Source organism: Ranitomeya variabilis, chromosome 4, assembly GCF_051348905.1.
Source record: "Ranitomeya variabilis isolate aRanVar5 chromosome 4, aRanVar5.hap1, whole genome shotgun sequence".
NCBI lineage: Eukaryota > Metazoa > Chordata > Amphibia > Anura > Dendrobatidae > Ranitomeya > Ranitomeya variabilis.
In genome coordinates, this window is record NC_135235.1 from 636,802,693 (window position 1) to 636,825,305 (window position 22,613).

The following is a 22,613-nucleotide window of genomic DNA, read 5'->3' on the forward strand; positions in this document are numbered from 1 at the left end:
GTGGTTCCGCCCCACATATGGGGTATTGGCGTACTCAGGACAAATTGGACTACAACTTTTGTGGTCCAATTTCTTCAGTTACCCTTGTGAAAATTAAAAATTGGGGACTAAACCATCATGTTTGTGGAAAAAATACGTTTTTTTATTTTCACGTACGGGCGGTATAAACTTCTGTGAAGCACTTGGGGGATAAAAGTGCTCACCACACATCTAGATAAGTTCCTTAGGGGGTCTAGTTTCCAAAATGGGGTCACTTGTGGGGGGTTTCCACTGTTTAGGCACATCAGGGGCTCACCAAACGCGACATGGCGTCCAATCTCAATTCCAGCTAATTTTAGCTTGAAAAAGTCTTATGGCGCTCCTTCCCTTCTGAGCCCTGCCATGCGCCCAAACAGTGGTTCCGCCCCACATATGGGGTATTGGCGTACTCAGGACAAATTGGACTACAACTTTTGTGGTCCAATTTCTTCAGTTACCCTTGTGAAAATTAAAAATTGGGGACTAAACCATCATGTTTGTGGAAAAAATACGTTTTTTTATTTTCACGTACGGGCGGTATAAACTTCTGTGAAGCACTTGGGGGATAAAAGTGCTCACCACACATCTAGATAAGTTCCTTAGGGGGTCTAGTTTCCAAAATGGGGTCACTTGTGGGGGGTTTCCACTGTTTAGGCACATCAGGGGCTCACCAAACGCGACATGGCGTCCAATCTCAATTCCAGCTAATTTTAGCTTGAAAAAGTCTTATGGCGCTCCTTCCCTTCTGAGCCCTGCCATGCGCCCAAACAGTGGTTCCGCCCCACATATGGGGTATTGGCGTACTCAGGACAAATTGGACTACAACTTTTGTGGTCCAATTTCTTCAGTTACCCTTGTGAAAATTAAAAATTGGGGACTAAACCATCATGTTTGTGGAAAAAATCGTTTTTTTTATTTTCACGTACGGGCGGTATAAACTTCTGTGAAGCACTTGGGGGATAAAAGTGCTCACCACACATCTAGATAAGTTCCTTAGGGGGTCTAGTTTCCAAAATGGGGTCACTTGTGGGGGGTTTCCACTGTTTAGGCACATCAGGGGCTCACCAAACGCGACATGGCGTCCAATCTCAATTCCAGCTAATTTTAGCTTGAAAAAGTCTTATGGCGCTCCTTCCCTTCTGAGCCCTGCCATGCGCCTAAACAGTGGTTCCGCCCCACATATGGGGTATTGGCGTACTCAGGACAAATTGGACTACAACTTTTGTGGTCCAATTTCTTCAGTTACCCTTGTGAAAATAAAAAATTGGGGACTAAACCATCATGTTTGTGGAAAAAATACGTTTTTTTATTTTCACGTACGGGCGGTATAAACTTCTGTGAAGCACTTGGGGGATAAAAGTGCTCACCACACATCTAGATAAGTTCCTTAGGGGGTCTAGTTTCCAAAATGGGGTCACTTGTGGGGGGTTTCCACTGTTTAGGCACATCAGGGGCTCACCAAACGCGACATGGCGTCCAATCTCAATTCCAGCTAATTTTAGCTTGAAAAAGTCTTATGGCGCTCCTTCCCTTCTGAGCCCTGCCATGCGCCCAAACAGTGGTTCCGCCCCACATATGGGGTATTGGCGTACTCAGGACAAATTGGACTACAACTTTTGTGGTCCAATTTCTTCAGTTACCCTTGTGAAAATTAAAAATTGAGGACTAAACCATCATGTTTGTGGAAAAAATACGTTTTTTTATTTTCACGTACGGGCGGTATAAACTTCTGTGAAGCACTTGGGGGATAAAAGTGCTCACCACACATCTAGATAAGTTCCTTAGGGGGTCTAGTTTCCAAAATGGGGTCACTTGTGGGGGGTTTCCACTGTTTAGGCACATCAGGGGCTCACCAAACACGACATGGCGTCCGATCTCAATTCCAGCTAATTTTAGCTTGAAGAAGTCAAATGGCGCTCCTTCCCTTCTGAGCCCTGCCATGAGCCCAAACAGTGGTACCCCCCCACATATGGGGTATCAGCGTACTCAGGACAAATTGGACAACAACTTTTGCAGTCGAATTTCTCCTGTTACCTTTGGGAAAATAAAAAAAATGTTGCTAAAAGATCGTTTTCATGACTAAAAAGTTAAATTTTCATTTTTTCCTTCAACATTGCTTTAGCTCTCATGAAGCACCAGAAGGGTTAATAAACTTCTTGGATGTGGTTTTGATCAGCTTGAGGGGTGCAGTTTTTAGAATGGTGTCACTTTTGGGTATTTTTTGCTATATAGACCCCTAAATGTGACTTCAAATGTGAGGTGGTCCCTAAAAAAAATGGTTTTGTAAATTTTGTTGTAAAAATGAGAAATTGCTGGTCAACTTTTAACCCTTATAACTCCCTAACAAAAAAAAAATTTGTTTCCAAAATTGTGCTGATGTAAAGTAGACATGTGGGAAATGTTACTTATTAAGTATTTTTTGTGACATATCTCTGTGATTTAAGGGCATAAAAATTCAAAGTTGGAAAATTGCAAAATTTTCAAAATTTTCGCCAAATTTCCATTTTTTTTGCAAATAAACGCAGGTAATATCAAAGAAATTTTACCACTATCATGAAGTACAATATGTCACGAGAAAACAATGTCAGAATCGCCAAGATCCGTTGAAGCGTTCCAGAGTTATTACCTCATAAATGGACAGTGGTCAGAATTGTAAAAATTGGCCCGGTCATTAACGTGCAAACCACCCTCGGGGCTTAAGGGGTTAAGAGAATAAGTCCCAACACCGACCCCTGCGGTACCCCACTGGTCACAGCGACCCAGTTAGAGAATGTACCATTTATAACCACCACCTGCTTTCACATTTTCCCCTAGACCCAGTATTCTCATTTTGTGTACCAACCTTTTGTGTGGCACGGTATCAAACGCTTTGGAAAAATCAAGATATACCACGTCCAATGAATCACCTTGGTCCAGTCTATAGCTTACCTCTTCATAAAAACTGATCAGATTAATTTGACAGGAGCGGTTCCTCATAAACCCATGCTTTCTCATTGAGACAATCCAGAATAACATCCTTCAGAATCCCTTCAAATATTTTACCAACAATAGAGGTTAGACTTACTGGCCTATAATTTCCAGGTTCACTTTTAGAGCCCTTTTTGAATATTGGCACCACATTTGCTGTGCGCCAGTCCTGTAGAACAGACCTCATCGCTATAGAGTCCCTAAATATATGAAATAATGGCTTGTCTATAACATTACTTAGTTCTCTTAGTACTCGTGGGTGTATGCCATCTGGACCCAGAGATTTATCTGTTTTAATCTTAATTAGCCAGTTTCGCACCTCTTCTTGGGTTAGGTTGGTGACCCTTAATATAGGGTTTGCTTTGTCTCTCAGCATTTCACCTAGCATTTCATTTTCCACCATGAATACCATGGAGAAGGTGGTGTTTAATAATAATAATAATAATAATAATAATAATAATAATAATCTTTATTTTTATATAGCGCTAACATATTACACAGCGCTTTACAGTTTGTACACATTTTCATCGCTGTGCCCGATGGGGCTCACAATCTAAATTCCCTATCAGTATGTCTTTGGAATGTGGGAGGAAACCGGAGTGCCCGGAGGAAACCCACGCAAACACGGAGAGAACATACAAACTCTTTGCAGATGTTGTCCAAGGTGGGATTAGAACCCAGGACTCTAGTGCTGCAAGGCTGCTGTGCTAACCACTGCGCTTAATATATTAGCTTTTTCCTCGTCATCTACAACCATTCTTTCCTCACAATTTTTTAAGGGGCCTACACTTTCACTTATGATTCTTTTACTATTGATATAGATGAAGAACAGTTTGGGATTAGTTTTACTCTTCTTACATCGTTGACAAGGACTAATCAACAATTACCCTATAAGTCCAGGTGCACTTATTGCTGCACAAGGGGGTCACACACTTTTACCACTCACAGACATGTGATTTTGGATAATTTCCCTAAATAAAAAAAATTACAAAGTCAAAATTGTTTTACTTATATCTTTTATTTGGTTTCTGTTTATTTTTTGGGAAAATTTGATGTAGTTTTACATCAAATTAATTCAGAAAAATTAAAAATTTTGAAGGGTTCACAACCCTTGAAGCACCACTGTATGTTCTAGTGGTCAGAAAGATCGGTCTTTTTGTCCACTAGGATTCAGCCATTTACCCTTCTCACATACATCCCCTGCTCCCTCTACCTATCAGCAGCGCAGATGTCTTCCAGCATCTTCTCCCACATTGGGCACTCCCACTTCCTCAAAGGGAAACACTTGAAGTCCTCCCCTCCATGACTGATCACATGACTGTGACCTCATCCCAGGTCCTGTGCGCACAGAACAGCCATATATGTGGTGTGCGGCTCTGCAGGTGGAGGTAGGTGCTGGAGATTCCCCATTAACCCCCTCAGTGCTGAGCCTGTGGTAAATCTCTGTATGTGACTATAATGGGACTGTGTGTTATACCGGGGGCAGGACGGGGCCATGACTGGATGTAGTGATCATGTGACGCCGGTAACAGCTCCGGAGGTTTCTTACATGGGATCTTTATGATGTTACATCGTCATCTTCTCCCCATTCAGGTCCCCACAATATCGGATCCTCTCAGTGGAGATCTTCTATATAAGAGAATTCTCCTGAGTGACCCTACAAGGATGGATAGGGGCAAGGACAACATGGCGGAGAGGATATTACACCTCACCCTAGAGATCCTCTTCCGGCTTACTGGAGAGGTGAGAGATTCTGATGACGTCACATTACATCATTCTTATCTATGGGAATATCAGATGGACAGAACTGGAGAGGTGAGGACTCTGGGAATGTCTGTAGTGAGGTTTATTAATGTGTCTCTCCATAACCAGGATTACACAGTAGTGAAGAAGACCTCTAGTGAGCGCTGTCAGGCCCCTGTGTCTGAGGGATGGGGAAGACCCCTGAGCCCAATCACGGGGCCTCCACCTCACCCCCTGATACATGAGGACATGAATGCCCAGAAGATCCTAGAACTCACCTACAAGATAATTGAGCTGCTGACTGGAGAGGTGACACTGCTGGGAATGCTGGGACATTATACAGTAACGCTATGGAGGGATCAGGGGATGACTGTATCATTGTATGTGTCAGGTTCCTATAAAATGTCAGGATGTCGCCGTCTATTTCTCCATGGAGGAGTGGGAGTATTTAGAAGGACACAAAGATCTGTACAAGGACGTCATGATGGAGGTTCCCCAGCCCCTCACATCACCAGGTAATAGAGAGGACTAAATACACACGGCCTATAATTATCTGTATGTAAAGACTGAATTCAGTCCCTGTATGTGTTTCTTCCAGTTCTATCCAGTGAGAGGACAACACCAGAGAGATGTCCCAATCCTCTTCTTCCACAGGACTGTAAACAAGAAGATCTCGATGTTCCTCAGGATCATCAGGTAGATGGAGAGAAGGTGTCATGAAATCTCTCCTATGATTGTACAGAAGGCAGTGAAGGTCTTGTGTTAAGTCTTGTTGTATTCACCAATCAGGGGTGTAACTACAACAGGTGCAGGGGTTTTAATCGCACCCGGACCCTGGAGCCTAGGGGGCCCTAAAAGTCCCTTTGGCCTATAGAAAAAGACTATTGCTATTAAAGATTTAAAATATTTGGGGGCCCCGTTGGAGCTTTCGCATCGAGGCCAATGAGTTTCAAGTTACGCCACTGCCACTAATATTATATGTTTTATACCGGTGGAGATGTCAGTGGTATGCTTAGAACTTGTCATTGAATGTTGTCTGAACATTAGATGTTGTCTGGATCTTCTCGCAATTTTCTGGTTATGGAGACTGGTGGTTAGAATTAGGAGCCAACAGGTTGGATTTATACAGGAGACCTGCAGCTATATGATAACGATTGCTGTCATTTTTGGTCATCATATTTATTTATGATCTTTACTCTTCTTGCAACCTCTATGTTTATCTGTGACTTTTACTATATTTGTTTCAGGGTGAAGCTCTGATTCTTATTAATACTGCAGGGACATATGTGAGGGGTGATGAGTGGTGTAAAGAGGAGATTCCTACAAATAACTGCACAGGTGAGTAGTGACCACTAAACTCAGAGAAGTTACAGATTCTTCTCAGTCAGTGTCTGGTGCATTTATCGTTGATTCCTTTTGTGTTTGTTAACACAGAGCTATTTTATGGGTATTACAATGTTACAAAAATAGATCACATAATGGAACCCAGACAGACCTCTTAGAGGTTATTAGTAGTGATGAGCGAATATACTCGTTACTCGAGATTTCCTGAGCACACTCGGGGGTCCTCTGAGTATGTTTTAGTGCTCGGAGTTTTAGTTTTTCTTGCCGCAGCTGAATGATTTACATCTGTTAGCCAGGCTGAGTACATGTGGGGGTTGCTTGGTTGCTAGGGAATCCCCACATGTGCTTAAGCTGGCTAAGAGATGTAAATCATCCAGCTGCGGCGAGGAAATCTAAATCTCCGAGCACTAAAAATACTCGGAGGACACCCGAGCGTGCTCAGGAAATCTCGAGTAACGAGTACATTCGCTCATCATTATCCAACGTGACAGGTCGTCAATTAATGGCTTTCTTTTGCTTTCATTTTTATTAGTTGTGCAGGAAATCAGTTTTGGACGTGAATTCTGTTTGTTTGTTCCTAAGATGTAACACAAATAAAAGTAAAAAATGAGCAAACCCTAAGACAGGCCACCAAAAAAGTTTAGTTTTGATCCAATTTGTAGACCAAACTTTCCATTTATTGGGCCAGTGAAAAAAAAACCTGATAGTTCTCAGATGCCATCCATATGCCACCTGTGTGCTGCCTTTTATTCACTGTATATAAGAAGAGACACAAACTCGGGTATTAAGACTGCGAAAGGCAGAAGGCATCAGCCTGGATTTAGACAGTCTGAGAATCCCAGCACAATAATGCAGATGCAAAGCTTATATGACGCGTGAATGTCATAATACAATATATATATCCAAATGAATACTTCTTACAGTACGGAAACAAGGGAAAGGACCAAGTAGGAGTGATGGATGGGAGCAAAATAAAATCACAAAATTTAATCCTGTATACAAGTATGTACAACATGAATAATAATACTGTATGAAAGTTTGTGGTGGTCAAAATGGAAGCTTCTCCGAAGTAGACATGTGCGGATAATGTGATAAGTCACAAGGCAGTAAATGTTCAATAGCTCTGTAAGGTTAGTAAGTAGTATATTATATTATAGTAATATCTTATCCCTATACAGTGAGCCAGCACTGAAATGTCCCTTAGGGCTCATACCCATTTGTGCGAGAAACGGACAAGTGCAATTTGATAAAAAATTGTATTGCACTCGGACCAATGTTATTCAATGGGTGACATCTCACCTGCGATTTTTTTTTCCTCAGGTGAAATCGGACTGAGAAAAAAATCGCAGCATGCTGCGATTTGCTGCGTATCTTGGACGAGACTTGCCAATGCAAGTCAATGGTTGCGAAAAAAAAAACGCACAACACTTGCACCATGTGAGTGCTGTCCGTTTTTTACGCACCGGTGTCCTTTGAAAAGCCGATAATTCATATGCCGCTACTGTAAAAATCACACTGACCGGTTATAATAGAAAAGATGGAATAGATATATATCTATATATATAGTTGTCTAATGGTTTTTCCGTCTGTCTGTCTTTCTGTCTGTCTGTCCTGGAAATCCCGCGTCTCTGATTGGTCGAGGCCACCAGGCCTCGACCAATCAGCGACGGGCACAGCATGACGACGATGATGTCATAATGGAAATCCCGCGTCTCTGATTGGTCGAGGCCGCCAGGCCTCGACCAATCGGCAACGGGCACAGTATCGACGAAGATGTCATAATGGTTGCCATGGCGACGATGATGTCATAAAGGTTGCCTCGACCAATCAGCGACGGGCACAGTCTGCCGCGAATTCTGGAATCATCATTGTCCATATACTACGAGGACATGCATATTCTAGAATACCCGATGCATTAGAATCGGGCCACAGTCCAGTATATCTATATCTATATATACATACATGTCAGTGACACACACACATATACAGTATATATGTATTTATATTACATAGAGAGATAGATAGAAGAAAAGCCGGTAATTCATTTGCCGACTTTTGCAAAATCACTGCAGGAGTCGACAGGATAGAAGAGATGGATTTCATACAGTAAATACATATAGAATAGTTAGATATATAGATGTCAGTGACAAGTACAATTAGTACAGTGTGTGTGCAAATTACTGTACATGTATTTAATTAATAAATGATTAGTTTAAAAACAAAAATGGTGTGGCCTCCCGCACAATTTTCAAAGCCAGCAGAGAGAAAGCCAGCGACTGGGGGCAAATGTTTATAGCCTGGGAAGGGGGTAATACCCGTGGAGCTTCCCGGGCTATTAATATCAGCTCACAGCTGCATACTTAGCCTTTACTGGCTATAAAAATAGGGGACTCCCAAAAAAATGACTTGGGGTCCCCCTATAATTAACCCCTTTCTGACATCAGACATACTAACCTCCATTTGCCCTGGGCCCGTATGCCCATAGACAGGATAGTATGTCACAGGCGATCAGCCGTGTTCACGGGGGCTGTACCGCTGATCGCGGCTGGTTGTCAGCTGATTCTCACACTAAGTGCCAGGAGCAGTCATGGACCGCTCCCGGGACTTTAACCCCAGAACACTGCGATCAAACATGATCGCAGCATTCCGGAGCCGGCAGTGGGGCTGACAGCCACTCTGCCCTTGGATTGGTGACCCCGCGGCGTGCCGATTGCTGCCATGGGGACCACGACATCTAGGACTCCAGAGCTGAGAGACTTCCTGTCATGCGCAGTGCATGTCAGGAAGTCTCTCAGTGTCAGTGTACAGAAGCTGCAGCGCTGACAGCTTTTATAGCATGCAGATCTGCATGCTATAGAAGCGATCAGCCTGCAGAAAATGATTGTCCCATAGTGGGACAAACTGTAAAAACAAGAATGAAATTTAATTTTTTTTTTTTTTTTAAGAATTGTAAAAATTGAAAAAAAAAAAAAAAAAAAAAAAAAAAAATGAAAAAATCAATATTTATTCCATCAATAAATATTTGAATAAAAAAAAAAATCTAAACAATAAAAGTACACATATTTGGTATTTTGGCCTCCGTAATGACCCGACCTATAAAACTGTCCCACTAGGTAACCCCTTTAGTGAATACCATTATCCCCTTTCTGACATTAGACGTACTATCCCGTCGAGGTGGTATCGGCCCGTATGACCACCGACGGGATAGTACGTCTAACGCGATCAGCTGCGCTCGCGGGGGGAGCGTGGCTGAATGCGGCCGGGTGTCAGCTGACTATCACAGCTGACATCCGGCACTATGTGCCAGGTGCGGTCATATTAACCCCCGGAACACTGCGATCAAACATGATCGCAGTGTTTCGGCGGCATAAGGAAGCATCGCGCAGGGAGGGGGCTCCCTGCGTGCTTCCCTGAGACCCTCGGAGCAACGCGATGTCATCGCGTTGCTCCGAGCATCTCCTCTGTCCTCGTCCCTGCAGGTCCCGGATCCAAAATGGCCGCAGGGCTCCTTCCGGGTCCTGCAGGGAGGTGGCTTGCAAGCGCCTGCTCAAAGCAGGCACCGGGAAGCCTCCCTGCAGTGCCTGTCAGATCGCTGATCTGACACACTGCTTTGCGATTTGACACTATACTGTGATGTCCACCCCTGGGGCAATGTTATAAAGTTAGAAAAAAATATTTACATGTGTAAAAAAAAAAAATATTGTTCCAATAAATACATTTCTTTATGTAAATAAAAAAAAAAAACAATAAAAGTACACATATTTAGTATCGCCGCATCCGTAACGTATAAAACTGTCCCACTAGTTAACCCCTTCAGTGAACACCGTAAAAAAAAAAAAAAAGAAAAGAAACTAGGCAAAAAACAATACTTTATCATCATACTGCCAAATGAAAAGTGGAATAACACGCGATCAAAAAGACGGATGTAAATAAACATTGTACCACCGAAAACGTCATCTTGTCCTGCAAAAAACGAGCCGCCATACAGCGTCATCAGTGAAAAAAAAAAAAAGTTATAGCCCTCAGAATAAAGCAATGCAAAAATAATTATTTTTTCTATAAAATAGTTTTTATTGTATAAAAGCGCCAAAACATAAAAAATGATATAAATGAGGTATCGCTGTAATCGTACTGACCCGAAGAATAAAACTGCTTTATCAATTTTACCAAATTGGGGAATGGTATAAACGCCCCCCCCCCCCCAAAAAAAAAAAAAGAAATTCACAAATTGCTGGTTATTGTTCATTCTGCCTAACAAAAATCGGAATAAAAAGCGATCAAAAAATGTCATGTGCCGAAAAGGGTACCAATAAAAACGTCAGCTCATCCCACAAAAAAACAAGACCTCACATTACTCTGTGGACCAAAATATGGAAAAATTATAGCTCTCAGAATGTGGTAATGCAAAAAATATTTTTTTGCAATAAAAAGCGTCTTTTAGTGTGTGACAGCTGCCAAACATAAAAACCCGTAGTAAATGAAGCCCCCCATTATCACCGCCTTAGTTAGGGAAATATAATAAAATTAAAAAATGTATTTGTTTCCATTTTCCCATTAGGGTTAGGGTTGGGGCTAAAGTTAGGGTTGGGGTTAGGATTACGTTTACAGTTGGGTTAGGGGGTGTGTCAGAGTTAGGGGTGTGGTTAGGGTTGGGATTAGGGTTATGGGTGTGTTGGGGTTAGGGTTGGGGTGGGATTAGGGTTAAGGGTGTGTTCGGGTTACGGGTTTGGTTAGGGGTGTGTTGGGGTAAGGGGTGTGGTTAGGGTTGGGATTAGGGTTGGGGGTGTGTTGGGGGTTAGGGTTGAAGTTAGAATTGGGAGGTTTCCATTGTTTAGGCACACCAGGGGCTCTACAAATGCAACATCACGTCCAATCTCTATACAATTCTGCGTTGAAAAAGTAAAATGGTGCTCCTTCCCTTCCGAGCCCTGCCGTGCGCCCAAACAGTGGTTTACTCCCACATATGGGGTGTCAGCGTACTCAGGACAAATTGAACAATAACTTTTGGGGTCCAATTTCTCCTTTTACCATGGGAAAATACAAAACTGGGGGCTAAAAAAATCATTTTTGTGGAAAAAAAGATTTCTTTATTTTCATGGCTCTGCATTATAAACTTTAGTGAAATACTTGGGGGTTCAAAGTGCTCACCACAAATCTAGATAAGTTCCTTGGGGGTCTAGTTTCCAAAATGGGGTCACTTGTGGGGAGTTTCTGCTGTTTAGGTACATCAGGAGCTCTGCAAATGCAACGTGATGCCCACAGACCATTCCATCAAAGTCTGCATTCCAAAACGCCACTTCTTCCCTTCCGAGCTCTGCCATGCGCCTAAACAGTAGTTTTCTCCCACATATGGGGTATAAGCTTACTCAGGACAAATTGGACAACAACTTTTGGGGTCCGATTTCTGCTGTTACCCTTGCGAAAATACAAAACTGGGGGCTAATAAATCATTTTGGTGAAAAAAATATGATTTTTTATTTTTACGGCTCTACATTATAAACTTCTGTGAAGTTTGGGGGGTTCAAAGTGCTCACTACTCATCTAGATAACTTTCTTAGGGGGTCTACTTTCCAAAATGGGGTCATTTTGGGGGGGTTTCCACTGTTTCGTCACATCAGGGGCTCTCCAAACGAGACATGGCGTTCCATCTCAATTCCAGCCAATTTTGCATTGAAAAGTCAAATGGCACTCCTTCTCTTCTGAGCTCTGCCATGCGCCCAAACAGTGGTTTACCCCCACATATGGGGTATCAGCATACTCAGGACAAATTGTACAACATTTTTTGGGTCCAATTTCCCCTGCTACCCTTGGGAAAAAAAAAAATTGGGGGCGAAAAATCATTTTTGTGAGAAAAAAATCATTTTTTTATTTTTACGGCTCTACATTATAAATTTCTGTGAAGCACTTGGGAGTTCAAAGTGCTCACCACACATCTAGATAACTTACTTAGGGGGTCTACTTTCCAAAATGGTGTCACTTTTGGGGGGTTTCCACTGTTTAGGCACATCAGGGGCTCTCCATACGCGACATGGCGTCCTATCTCAATTCCAGCTAATTTTGCATTGAGAAGTCAAATGGCGCTCCTTCCCTTCCGAGCTCTGCCATGTGCCCAAACAGTGGTTTACCCCCACATATGGGGCATCGGCGTACTCAAGACAAATTGTACAACAACTATTGGTGTCCAATTTCTCCTGTTACCCTTGGTAACATAAAACAAATTGGATCAGAACTAAATTTTTTGTGAAAAAAAGTTAAATGTTCATTTTTTTTTAAACATTCCAAAAATTCCTGTGAAACACCTGAAGGGTTAATAAACTTCTTGAATGTGGTTTTGAGCACCTTGAGGGGTGCCATTTTTAGAATGGTGTCACACTTGGGTATTTTCTATCATATAGACCCCTCAAAGTGACTTCAAATATGATGTGGTCCCTAAAAAAAATTGGCTGGTAAAAATGAGAAATTGCTGGTCAAATTTTAACCCTTATAACTCCTTAAAAAAATGTTGGTTCCAAAATTGTGCTGATGTAAAGTAGCATGTGGGAAATGTTACTTATTAAGTATTTTGTGTGACATATCTCTGGGATTTAAGGGCATGAAAATTCAAAGTTGAAAAATTGCCAAATTTCGGTTTTTTTCACAAATAAACTCAAGTAATGACAAGGAAATGTTACCACTAACATGAAGTACAATATGTCACGAGACAACGTTGTCAAAATCACCGGGATCCGTTGAAGCGTTTCAGAGTTATAACCTCATAAAGGGACAGTGGTCAGAATTGTAAAAATTGGCCCGGTCATTAACATGCAAACCACCCTTGGGGGTACAGGGGTTAAAAAAAAAAGCCAAAACAATGCTTTATCATTATACTGCCAAACAAAAAGTGGAATAACACGCAATCAAAAAGACAGATATAAATAATCATGGTACCGCTGAAAACATCATCTTGTCCCACAAAAAAACAAGCCGCCATATAGCTCCATCACCGGAAACATAAACAAGTTATAGCTCTTAGAATAAAGGGATGCAAAAATAATTCGTTTTATATAAAATAGTTTTTATTGTATAAAAACTCCAAAACATAAAAAAATTATATACCCGTATATACTCGAGTATAAGCCAACCCGAGTTTTAAGTCGAAACCCCTAATTTTGCCACAAAAAAGTGGGTCTCCTACACTGAAAAGGGTGCCAAAAATTAGAAGGAACTGAAATACCCCTTTAAAGAGACATAATGGAGGGCCTCATAAAACATTTTTTTCCCATTATCAGGGAGTGAGTATTGTAGACTACTAATGCCCATGCACTAAGAAAAATTTACCCCTGGGGGATACATATATAAATATATATATATATATATATATATATATATATATATATACACATATATATATATATATATATATATATATATATTCACACACCGTATATACTAGAGTATAAGCCGAGACCCCTAATTTTACCACAAAAAACTGGGAAAACTTACTGACTCGAGTATAAGCCTAGGGTGGGAAATGCAGCAGCTGCCGGTAAATGTCAAAAATAAAAATAGAAAATTAATTGAGACATCAGTAGGTTAAGTGTGTTTGAATATCCATATTGAATCAGAAGCCCCATTTAATGCTCCATAAAGTTCATGATGGGCCCTGTTATGACCCCAATGGCAGAGGGTCTCAGAAATAATTTCTAAGTCTGCAAACACAAAAAACCAGCTCATAGGGCAGTGGTAACTGGGCTGACCATATATCTAATCCTAGCACCACAAATAACAGCAGCCGGGGAACGTTCCTACGTTGGTTCTAGACGTCTCGTGCCAGCCGGAGAACTAGCTAACCCTAGAAGGGAAAAGAAAGACCTTTCTTGCCTCCAGAGAATAGACCCCAAAAGTTGGATACAAGCCCCCAACAAATAATAACGGTGAGGTAAGAGGAAAAGACAAACATAAGAATGAGCTAGGTATTTAGCAAAGAGAGGCCCACTAGCTAATAGCAGAATATAGAAAGATAACTTATATGGTCAGCAAAAACCCTATCAAAAATATCCACACTGGAAATTCAAGAACCCCCGAACCGTCTAACGGCACGGGGGGAGAACACCAGCCCCCTAGAGCTTCCAGCAAGATCAGGAATCACATTTAGTACAAGCTGGACAAAAATGAGAGCAAGCAAATAACCCAAAAAACAAAGAAGCAGGACTTAGCTTAATTTTGCACGAACCAGGACCAGCAGATAGGAGCAAACAGAATGTGTCTGATTACAACGATGCCAGGCACTGGACTAAGGTTCCAGGAGGTTTATATAGCAACACCCCTGAAGTAACGACCCAGCTGGGTGCAAACTGAGGGAAGAAAATCCCAGAGTCATATCACTAGTAACCACAAGAGGGAGCCAAAAAGTCTAATTCACAACAGGGCCCCATAAGATGCTCCATATTAAAATATGCCCCATATAATGCTGCATAAAAGGTTAATGATGGCCTCATAAGATGTTCCATAGGATATTATTCCCCATATTCTGCTCCATAAATTATGCCCCATATAATGCTGCACAAAGGTTGATGGCCCCATAAGATGCTCCATAGAATAATATACCCCATATAATGCTCCATAAAGGTTGATGGCTCCATAAGATGCTCCATAGAATAATAGGCCCGTATGCTGCTGCTGCGATTAAAAAAAAAATTACATACTCACCTCTCGTCGCTGGGTGCGAGTGCTAGTGTCCTGAGCAGGAGGGGACACTGGCACGCTATGGGGGCCAGGTTCTGGTGTCGCCGCTGGCTCAGTCACCCGGCACTTGCGATATTCACCTGTCCCCACTAACCAAATCCTGGTGCCGTGTCTGCTTCTCAAATGGTCTCTCCGGTGCTGGCAGCTTGTTCCTGTGTTCAGTTGTCACATGGCACCGCTCATGAAAGTAATGAATATGCGCGCCACGCCTATGGGAGTGGAGTCGCGTCCATATTCATTACTTTAATGAGCGGTACCACGTGACTGCTGAACACAGGAAGAGCTCAAGCTTGCAATACACATCAAGGGTCCTCATACTTGCGAGTCCACTAACATTAAAAACGGTTCACAGAAAAGGACATCAATTCAAAAAACCTCACAGAAAAGAAAACAGCCTTACCAGCACCAGTTCAGATTACCACTACCAGGATGCAGCAGACTTCCCATGATAAAGGCATTATGTGTCATATTTTTATTCCACATTTTTTCATTTTTGTTGCAGGATGCAGCCAGGCCCTTTAGTTTTGGTTGGGTGAATTGGAGCATCTGTCTTGTGATAGGTTTGTGAGTGACTGTTTTCATCAGTATTTTGCACCTGTGCTGCCCAACCTTTATCATGGGGGTCTGCAGCATCCTGCTGGTTCATTGGTAATCTGACCTGGTGTTGGTAAGGCTGTTTTCTGTTCTGTTTTTTAAATTTGTGTTCTTTTCATGATAGGAGAGTGGTGAACCTATGTCGCTGGGTAAGGTGATGATGTGTCCATTCAGTGCTAGGAAGCAAACGTACTACCTCAGCTGCATGGTTTTCTGAAGTATGTTCCAATCTCCACTTGTGGCTACTGTCTGAATTTCCATAACACAACAACCCACATTCAGACTTAACCCTACCATAGGCTAGGTATCTGTTTGATGATAATGGTTTCAGACGGCGCAATAAAAAATCTGACCAGTCACGTTGGCAAATTGCCAACTTATTTGATTCTATATGCAGCTTTGTGTTTGCATTGTGGACCGAGCAAGAGCAAGGCACCATTTTACTTTACCACACAGTACTGCACAGTTATGAATATGTCAAGAGCTTATCACAGATGGTGAGGGAGAGGATGACAGACTTTTCTTATACTAATTTGGCAGTGTGTGGGTTAGTAAACAACCTTAGAAAATGGAGGAGGATCTGAGCTGGTGCTGTGCTAGTTCATGAGAAACACTATGTGACCATTGCTGGGGAAATGCCCCCCTGTGGGATTTCGGATAAAAAGGAAAGTTCAATGCAAAAAAACAGATCAGCTCAACTTTATTAACTACAGAAACTTAGTCACAAGCGTTTACTTATTTTTTTTGCATAAAGGTGTCCGTAGCCTTCAATGTAGGTGAGTAATAAAAGAACCAGAGACTGGCAAACATGGCTTACAGAAGACACTTCTGCAAATTCTTTTTCAGATCCCACTGTTCTCCCATATTTGTAGATTTGTAATGGCAGTCAATGTTTCTGTTGCCTTATGTCACATATCAAAATGTATTTCTTATATGCTGTCTCTCCCTTCTGTCCTGCTTTGTTCTGGAGTGCATCTGTCAGGGAGGGTATGAGACGGACACCACCTTACAGCACTGACTTAGTGACCCATTTATGTAACTTCACTTAATATGTAACTGGCAATAATTGGTGACAGGTACAGTGACAAATGAAGCTATGGAGAAAACAATTTCAACAGAGAAGTGGAAAATTAAAAGGACATAAGCTGGGGGCTTAAGATCATAATGTAATAGTCCCTTTTTTATGTTTTAGTCTAAAAATGAATTTCCTTACAATATAATTGGAAATATTAAAAAATAATATCAAAATACAATCGGAATGCAGTGTTACTGAAAAATAATAAAATCAGTTTTATTCTTGGCAGACGACTGTACCAGGAGCTCAGATGGACATCGCTTATATTCAGATTTTACAGCTGATGATTATGGTATCACAACAGATACATGTGAAGAAGATGCCATTATCCCAGATACACGTCAAGGCCTTCACAGTGAAGATCTATCACCTGATCCTTGTCAACACGTTTTATCTTCTGCTTCATCAAATAGCAATATGCAAAGCAAAAGAATGGCTGTTGAGCATGACATATTTCACACAGAAGATAAGACATTTTTGTGCTCAGAATGTGGAAAATGTTTTAATAGGATATCACATCTTGTTACACATAAGAGAATTCACACAGGGGAGAAGCCATTTACATGTTCTGCATGTGGGGAATGTTTTAATCAGAAATCAAATCTTGTTAGACATCAGAAAAGTCATACAGGAGAAAAGCCATTTTTCTGTTCCGAATGTGGGGCTTGTTTTAATCGGAAATCAACACTTGTTAGACATCAGAGAACTCACACAGGGGAGAAGCCATTTTCATGTTCAGAGTGTGGAAAATATTTTCATAACAAATCATGCCTTACTGGGCATCAGCGAACTCACACAGGAGAGAAGCCATTTTCATGTTCAGAATGTGGGAAAGGTTTTTTTCAGAAAATAAATCTTGTGTTACATGAGAGAATTCACACAGGGGAGAAGCCATTTTCATGTTCAGAATGTGGGAAATGTTTTATTCAGAAAACAAATCTTGTGATACATAAGAGAATTCACACAGGGGAGAAACCATTTTCATGTTTAGAATGTGGGAAATGTTTTAACACAAAATCCAACCTTGTTACACATGAAAGAAGACACAAAGCCAAGTAGCTATTTTATTTTTATTTTTTTTCAACATTTTAAGGACATGTGTGAGACAAAAATACAAGTTATAGTCAGGTAAATTCACATGTCTACAAGCAAAAGATAAAAACCTAGAACATTTGATTATTAGAACACTTTTACAATTATCAATGATTATATGTTATTGAAAACCAACTCAAACCAATATAATGCACCTGTATATGAGCTATGTATATCAAATTTTAAACATTTATATATATTGTATGCCTGCATTTTAAAAGGGTTGTTCAGTGTCGCTCTCATCTGTTCAATTTGTCATCAACTATTGATCGACACTACTACACATGATAAGTACAGTTACAAGGGAAAGCATCCAATACCCAGTTTTTAGATGAGACTCTATTGTTGCCTCTTAGTATGCCACCCACTACAATAGCTCTTTCATATTGTCCACACAGTATGACACCCCCATGATACCCATCCACATCTTATAACTTCTCCAAAGACGCTCCGACATGCAGAGAACTATGCTCACCCCAGTGCAATCCTCCACACAATATGATGTTCCATATTGTATTTCCCTGCATAGTGTGATGCCTCCTTATATCCTACACATAGTACAATGTCTCCCACAGTGCCCCTGACATTTATTATATTCTCTCAGTGATAATATGATGTCCCCAGAATGCCTCTAAATGATGTTCATAGAGTGCCCTCCAACACAGTTTGATGAGCCAATACAATATGAGATAGACACTGTACACCCCAATACATTATAAGGCCCTCAATAAAGTATAAGGCCACCATTCCCCTAAAACACAATGATGCCCCAAATTGCCCAAAATAAAGTATGATTTCCCTTGTAGGGCCCCCACTACAGTATGGTGCCCCAGCATAAAATGCACCGACACACAAAAAAAACCCATCTATCATTACTCCATTCTGTGCTGTACGCTGACCAATTCTCTGCAGCAGATGTGATCTACTGATATCTTTACAACTACTGCACACAGATGCACAGGCTGAATGGCGGAGTAAGAAACTGACGGATCCGTGCGCCACCATTGTATTAACTTGTATCTACATCCTGTGGGCGCAGAAGCCACTGAAATTTGGATCCCACACTGGGCTAATAACAAAGGGTTCTCCTGGTTAACATGCCATATAGCAGCCACCTGGCTTGCCGCCATTGTCAGACCATGGCAGCAGAGCACCAGACTAATCATTACTGATCATTATTAAACATCTGATTTTAAAACTTCGATCCTAGTACTTGGATCTATATATCTTAAAGGGGTGTTCTCGAGATGAATGTCCAGCAACGCAGTGCTTGTGGCCATTGCATTAATGCTTAGCAGCGAGGCGATTTGCACCACTCTTCTGAACTGTGGCTTCTCCCATCCTCACAGCAGAAGCAGCTTTGTTTCTTCAGCATGTGAGAAGTGCAGGGGAACTAAGGCTTATCGGAACCCTGCTATCTGACCAGCTCCAGAGCAAAGCTAGCAGACTATAAAACAGGGCGCTAATTTGCACTGCATTCTTTTTGCTTTGATAACAGGATACTCTGAGACTGCAGGATAGCCAATAACCAAGTGTTGCTGGTTTACCATGACAGAGAGGAACCAGAAGACCGCAACATCTGATTTCTCCTACTCCTGCACTGATTAGAAGCACTTCACCTGCATATTAAACTGTGTAAATTTATTTTAGCAGTGCAGGGTTTACTGTGGTCAGTTGAAAGCTCCTGGAGTTTTAAGGCTATCAGCTGTACACTGCCACTCCCATCTCCTGTATAAACTGGGTTCTGTATAGCACTCATTGTCAAAACTAGCTTATGCTGCATGGCTGGAGGTTGTTGTTGGTTATTACTGAGGAAGGGGTTTGATAGATTTATCTGTGACTGTTGCTAGGTTTTGAGTATGCGCTAACTCCCTTTCTTCTCCTACTTTGGTTTAACTCCATCCTCCTCTCCCCAGTGCATTCCTCTGTTATATGTGTGAGCATATTTGTATATTTGGTATTTTTCATTATCTCTGTTCGTATTACCTTGTTAGTTTGGTTCGTGTATTATGGCACACTACTACTCCTCTCTTCCCTTTTGATAAAGCAAATGTGAAACGCGCATCAGGGGGTGGATTTGGCTCATCGGCACCTTGTTCCTCCTTCCATCAAGGGTAAGCATTTGAGCGGTTAAGGGCACTTTTTCTCCATCCTGTTTGGGCGTAATGTCACTATGGCAGTCCTAAGGAATTTTTCAAGATAGGTTTTTTCTTATGCATGTGTGTCAGCATAATTACAATATTACATTGATGTCTGAGCCTGGTTACAATCATATATTGCTGACATGATATATTGATATATCTATGATTTAAAGTGCTTCTACTCTAATAGCATGATGATGTTTATTATCTTTTAATGCCTTGGACCCATTTGTCTTTACTAGGGTCATATGTCCTGTGGTTGTGCTTTTTTAGCTACATTGCTGTATTATTACATGAAATAAAGAATTGTATTGATTTTTATAAATTGTGTATAGAACTAAATTTTTTCAGGTTTCATAATATTTGGAGTGTACCCCTATTATCCTTCTACTCACATGGGGGAACATAAATATCTACTTAGATTAATGCATTTTCATTTATATGGTACCCATGTCATTTCTGGGTGTTCTGTCCTCACTAAATGAGGCAGGCTCATATGTAGCTATACAGGCAGCTAAACCGCTATACCGGAGTCCAATAAGGAGACTGTGGTTGAATCTGTGCTTTTATTGAACGTAGTAGTATATTGATGCGGTGAAACTGTAAACAATCATATACATACAATCAGTGCATGGTATAGCAGAAATAAGTACTAAACATGTTGTACATTATGCATGAACATTTACAAGGCTAGTAACTGAACTAGGAGTACAACTGACTAAGCTAGGCTAAAGATGTAGGATGAGCTATCATAATGCTTTGCAAAGGGGAGGAGAATCAGTCATGGAAAATAGAAAAAACAGAACTGTGAACATGACTCTGACCGCTAGAGGGAGCCAAAACACTACAGACAAATAAAGGTATGACTATATCAGTTACTGTATACTGGCTACTGAGAAAACTGCAAATTATGCAAACAGATAATCAGAGGTAACAAATTAGATGGCGGAGACAGAACGCTGGCAGTTTGATTATAATATGAAAATCAATGTAATACACCTGTATATGAGCTATGTATATTAAATATTAAACATTTATATATATTGTATGCCTGCATTTTAAAATGGTTGTTCAGTGTTGCTCTCATTTGTTCAATTTGCCATCGAATATTGACTGACCCTGCTACACATGGAGTACAGTTACAGAGGAAGCATCCAACACCCAGTTTTTAGATAAGACCCTAGTGTTGCCTCTTAGTATCCCACCCACTACAATAGATCTTTCATATTGTCCACACAGTATGACACCCCCATGATACCCATCCACATTGTATAACTCCTCCAAAGATGCTCCGACATTCAGAGAACTATGCTCGCCCCAGTGCATTCCTCCATACAATATGATGTTCCATGTAAGAGGAAGAACAATATCAGATATACCTTTCTCATGTCAGTTCCAGAACTACCTGGACTGTCACTAATGTTGCAGGGGGGGGGAAATTTTCAGACAAGGACAGACCCTTGCATGTGACTGCGGTAGGCGGGGCCGGGTTAAAAAGCACTGCACACGGAAAAAGAGCCAGAGCCGAGGCGGGAAAGCTAAGTGGACAGTCGGGTGCAGTAATAGTGGCGACTGCAGAGCACCCCTTGAGCCCAGGCCAACTTAACAGATCCCCTGCGTACGGGGCTACTGTAAGTGGACGACAGGCTGACAGTTTCCTGCTAGCTTCCATGCCAGGAGGCAACTCTGAGTTGAGACCAGTGACTGTAATGTGCGCGCAGCACAGTGAGGAGGCAGGTGATTAGGCCAGAGCCCCTTAGCCAGGTACCTGTATACACCGCGGAGCGAGGCTTCATTCCGGTGGTACTTCTTACTGGACTGAGCACAGCATTTGGGAGTGCAGGAGCACTCCACATTCTTCAAAGACCAATCACCCGCTTCGTTGATTGGAATCCCGTCCTCTACAGACACCTCTGCAACTTCATGCGTGCCGCTGTTGTCAGTGCCACCGTTGGAGAACCGAGTTTCTGCAATCAAGAAAACTACAGACTGATAAGTTTATTTGCCTTTGTTTCTTCCTATTGAACTACCGTTCGTTCTTGATCTGTCCCTTCCAAGCTCCCAGTTCTGCCCTTCTCCCTTACACACTTCCACCGTCCCTATACTCCCTGCGAGGAGAATACGTGTTGTTAATAAACCTGTTAACTCTTGATATGCCTCCTGTCCGTGACAACATCTCACGTTCCTGCGATTTCCACATTCCACATTGAATTTCCCTGCATAGTGTGATGCCTCCATATATCCTACACATAGTACAATGTCTCCCACAGTGCCCGACATTTATTATGTTCCCAAGTGCCCACAATAAAGTATGAAGCCCCCAGAATGCCTCTAAATGATTATTATAGTGTGCCCTCCAACACAGTTTGATGAGCCAATACAATATGAGACAGCCACTGTGCACCCCAATACATTTTGAGGCCCTCAATAAAGTATAAGGCCACCATTCTCCTAAAACACAATGATGCCCCAAATTGCCCAAAATACAGTACGATTTCCCTTGTAGGGCACCCAGGGCCGGATTTAAGAGGTGGGTGGCCCGGGGCCCATTTTGAAGGGAGGACCATTTTTCAAGGTGTTGCACTATGTAATGCAAAAACACAAAATGAAAGGAACGCAAGTTTATTTACAAAAATCATTTACACAGAGTAATTCAGGTAAAATCATTCATTTTTTACAATCCAGACACGTTCCTTGATTTTCGTGCTGCAAAATCACTAATGATGTCACTAAAGTCCAATTCACTCAATATATCTGACTCGATGCTCATGATAGAAAAATGTACAAATCGTTCCTGCTTCATGCATGTCCTTAATCGGTTTTCAACTAATTTGAGTTTTGGAAGGAAAGCTCACCACTGCAGTTTGTTACCATCAAAATTAGATATATCCTTAGAGCTATCTCAATATTTTGGA

General features: G+C 41.5%; 1 protein-coding gene across 1 annotated transcript; it reads left to right on the top strand.

Moving 5' to 3' along the window:
* Positions 1-4,206: 4,206 nt before the first annotated feature.
* Positions 4,207-20,023, top strand: LOC143767286 (uncharacterized). The gene is made up of 7 exons (XM_077255503.1): positions 4,207-4,373; positions 4,579-4,728; positions 4,858-5,037; positions 5,120-5,243; positions 5,327-5,424; positions 5,976-6,066; positions 16,695-20,023. The coding sequence occupies exons 1-7, from the start codon at positions 4,347-4,349 to the stop codon at positions 17,522-17,524; spliced, it is 1,500 nt and encodes a 499-aa protein (XP_077111618.1). The 5' UTR covers positions 4,207-4,346; the 3' UTR covers positions 17,525-20,023.
* The last annotated feature ends 2,590 nt before the right edge of the window (positions 20,024-22,613 follow it).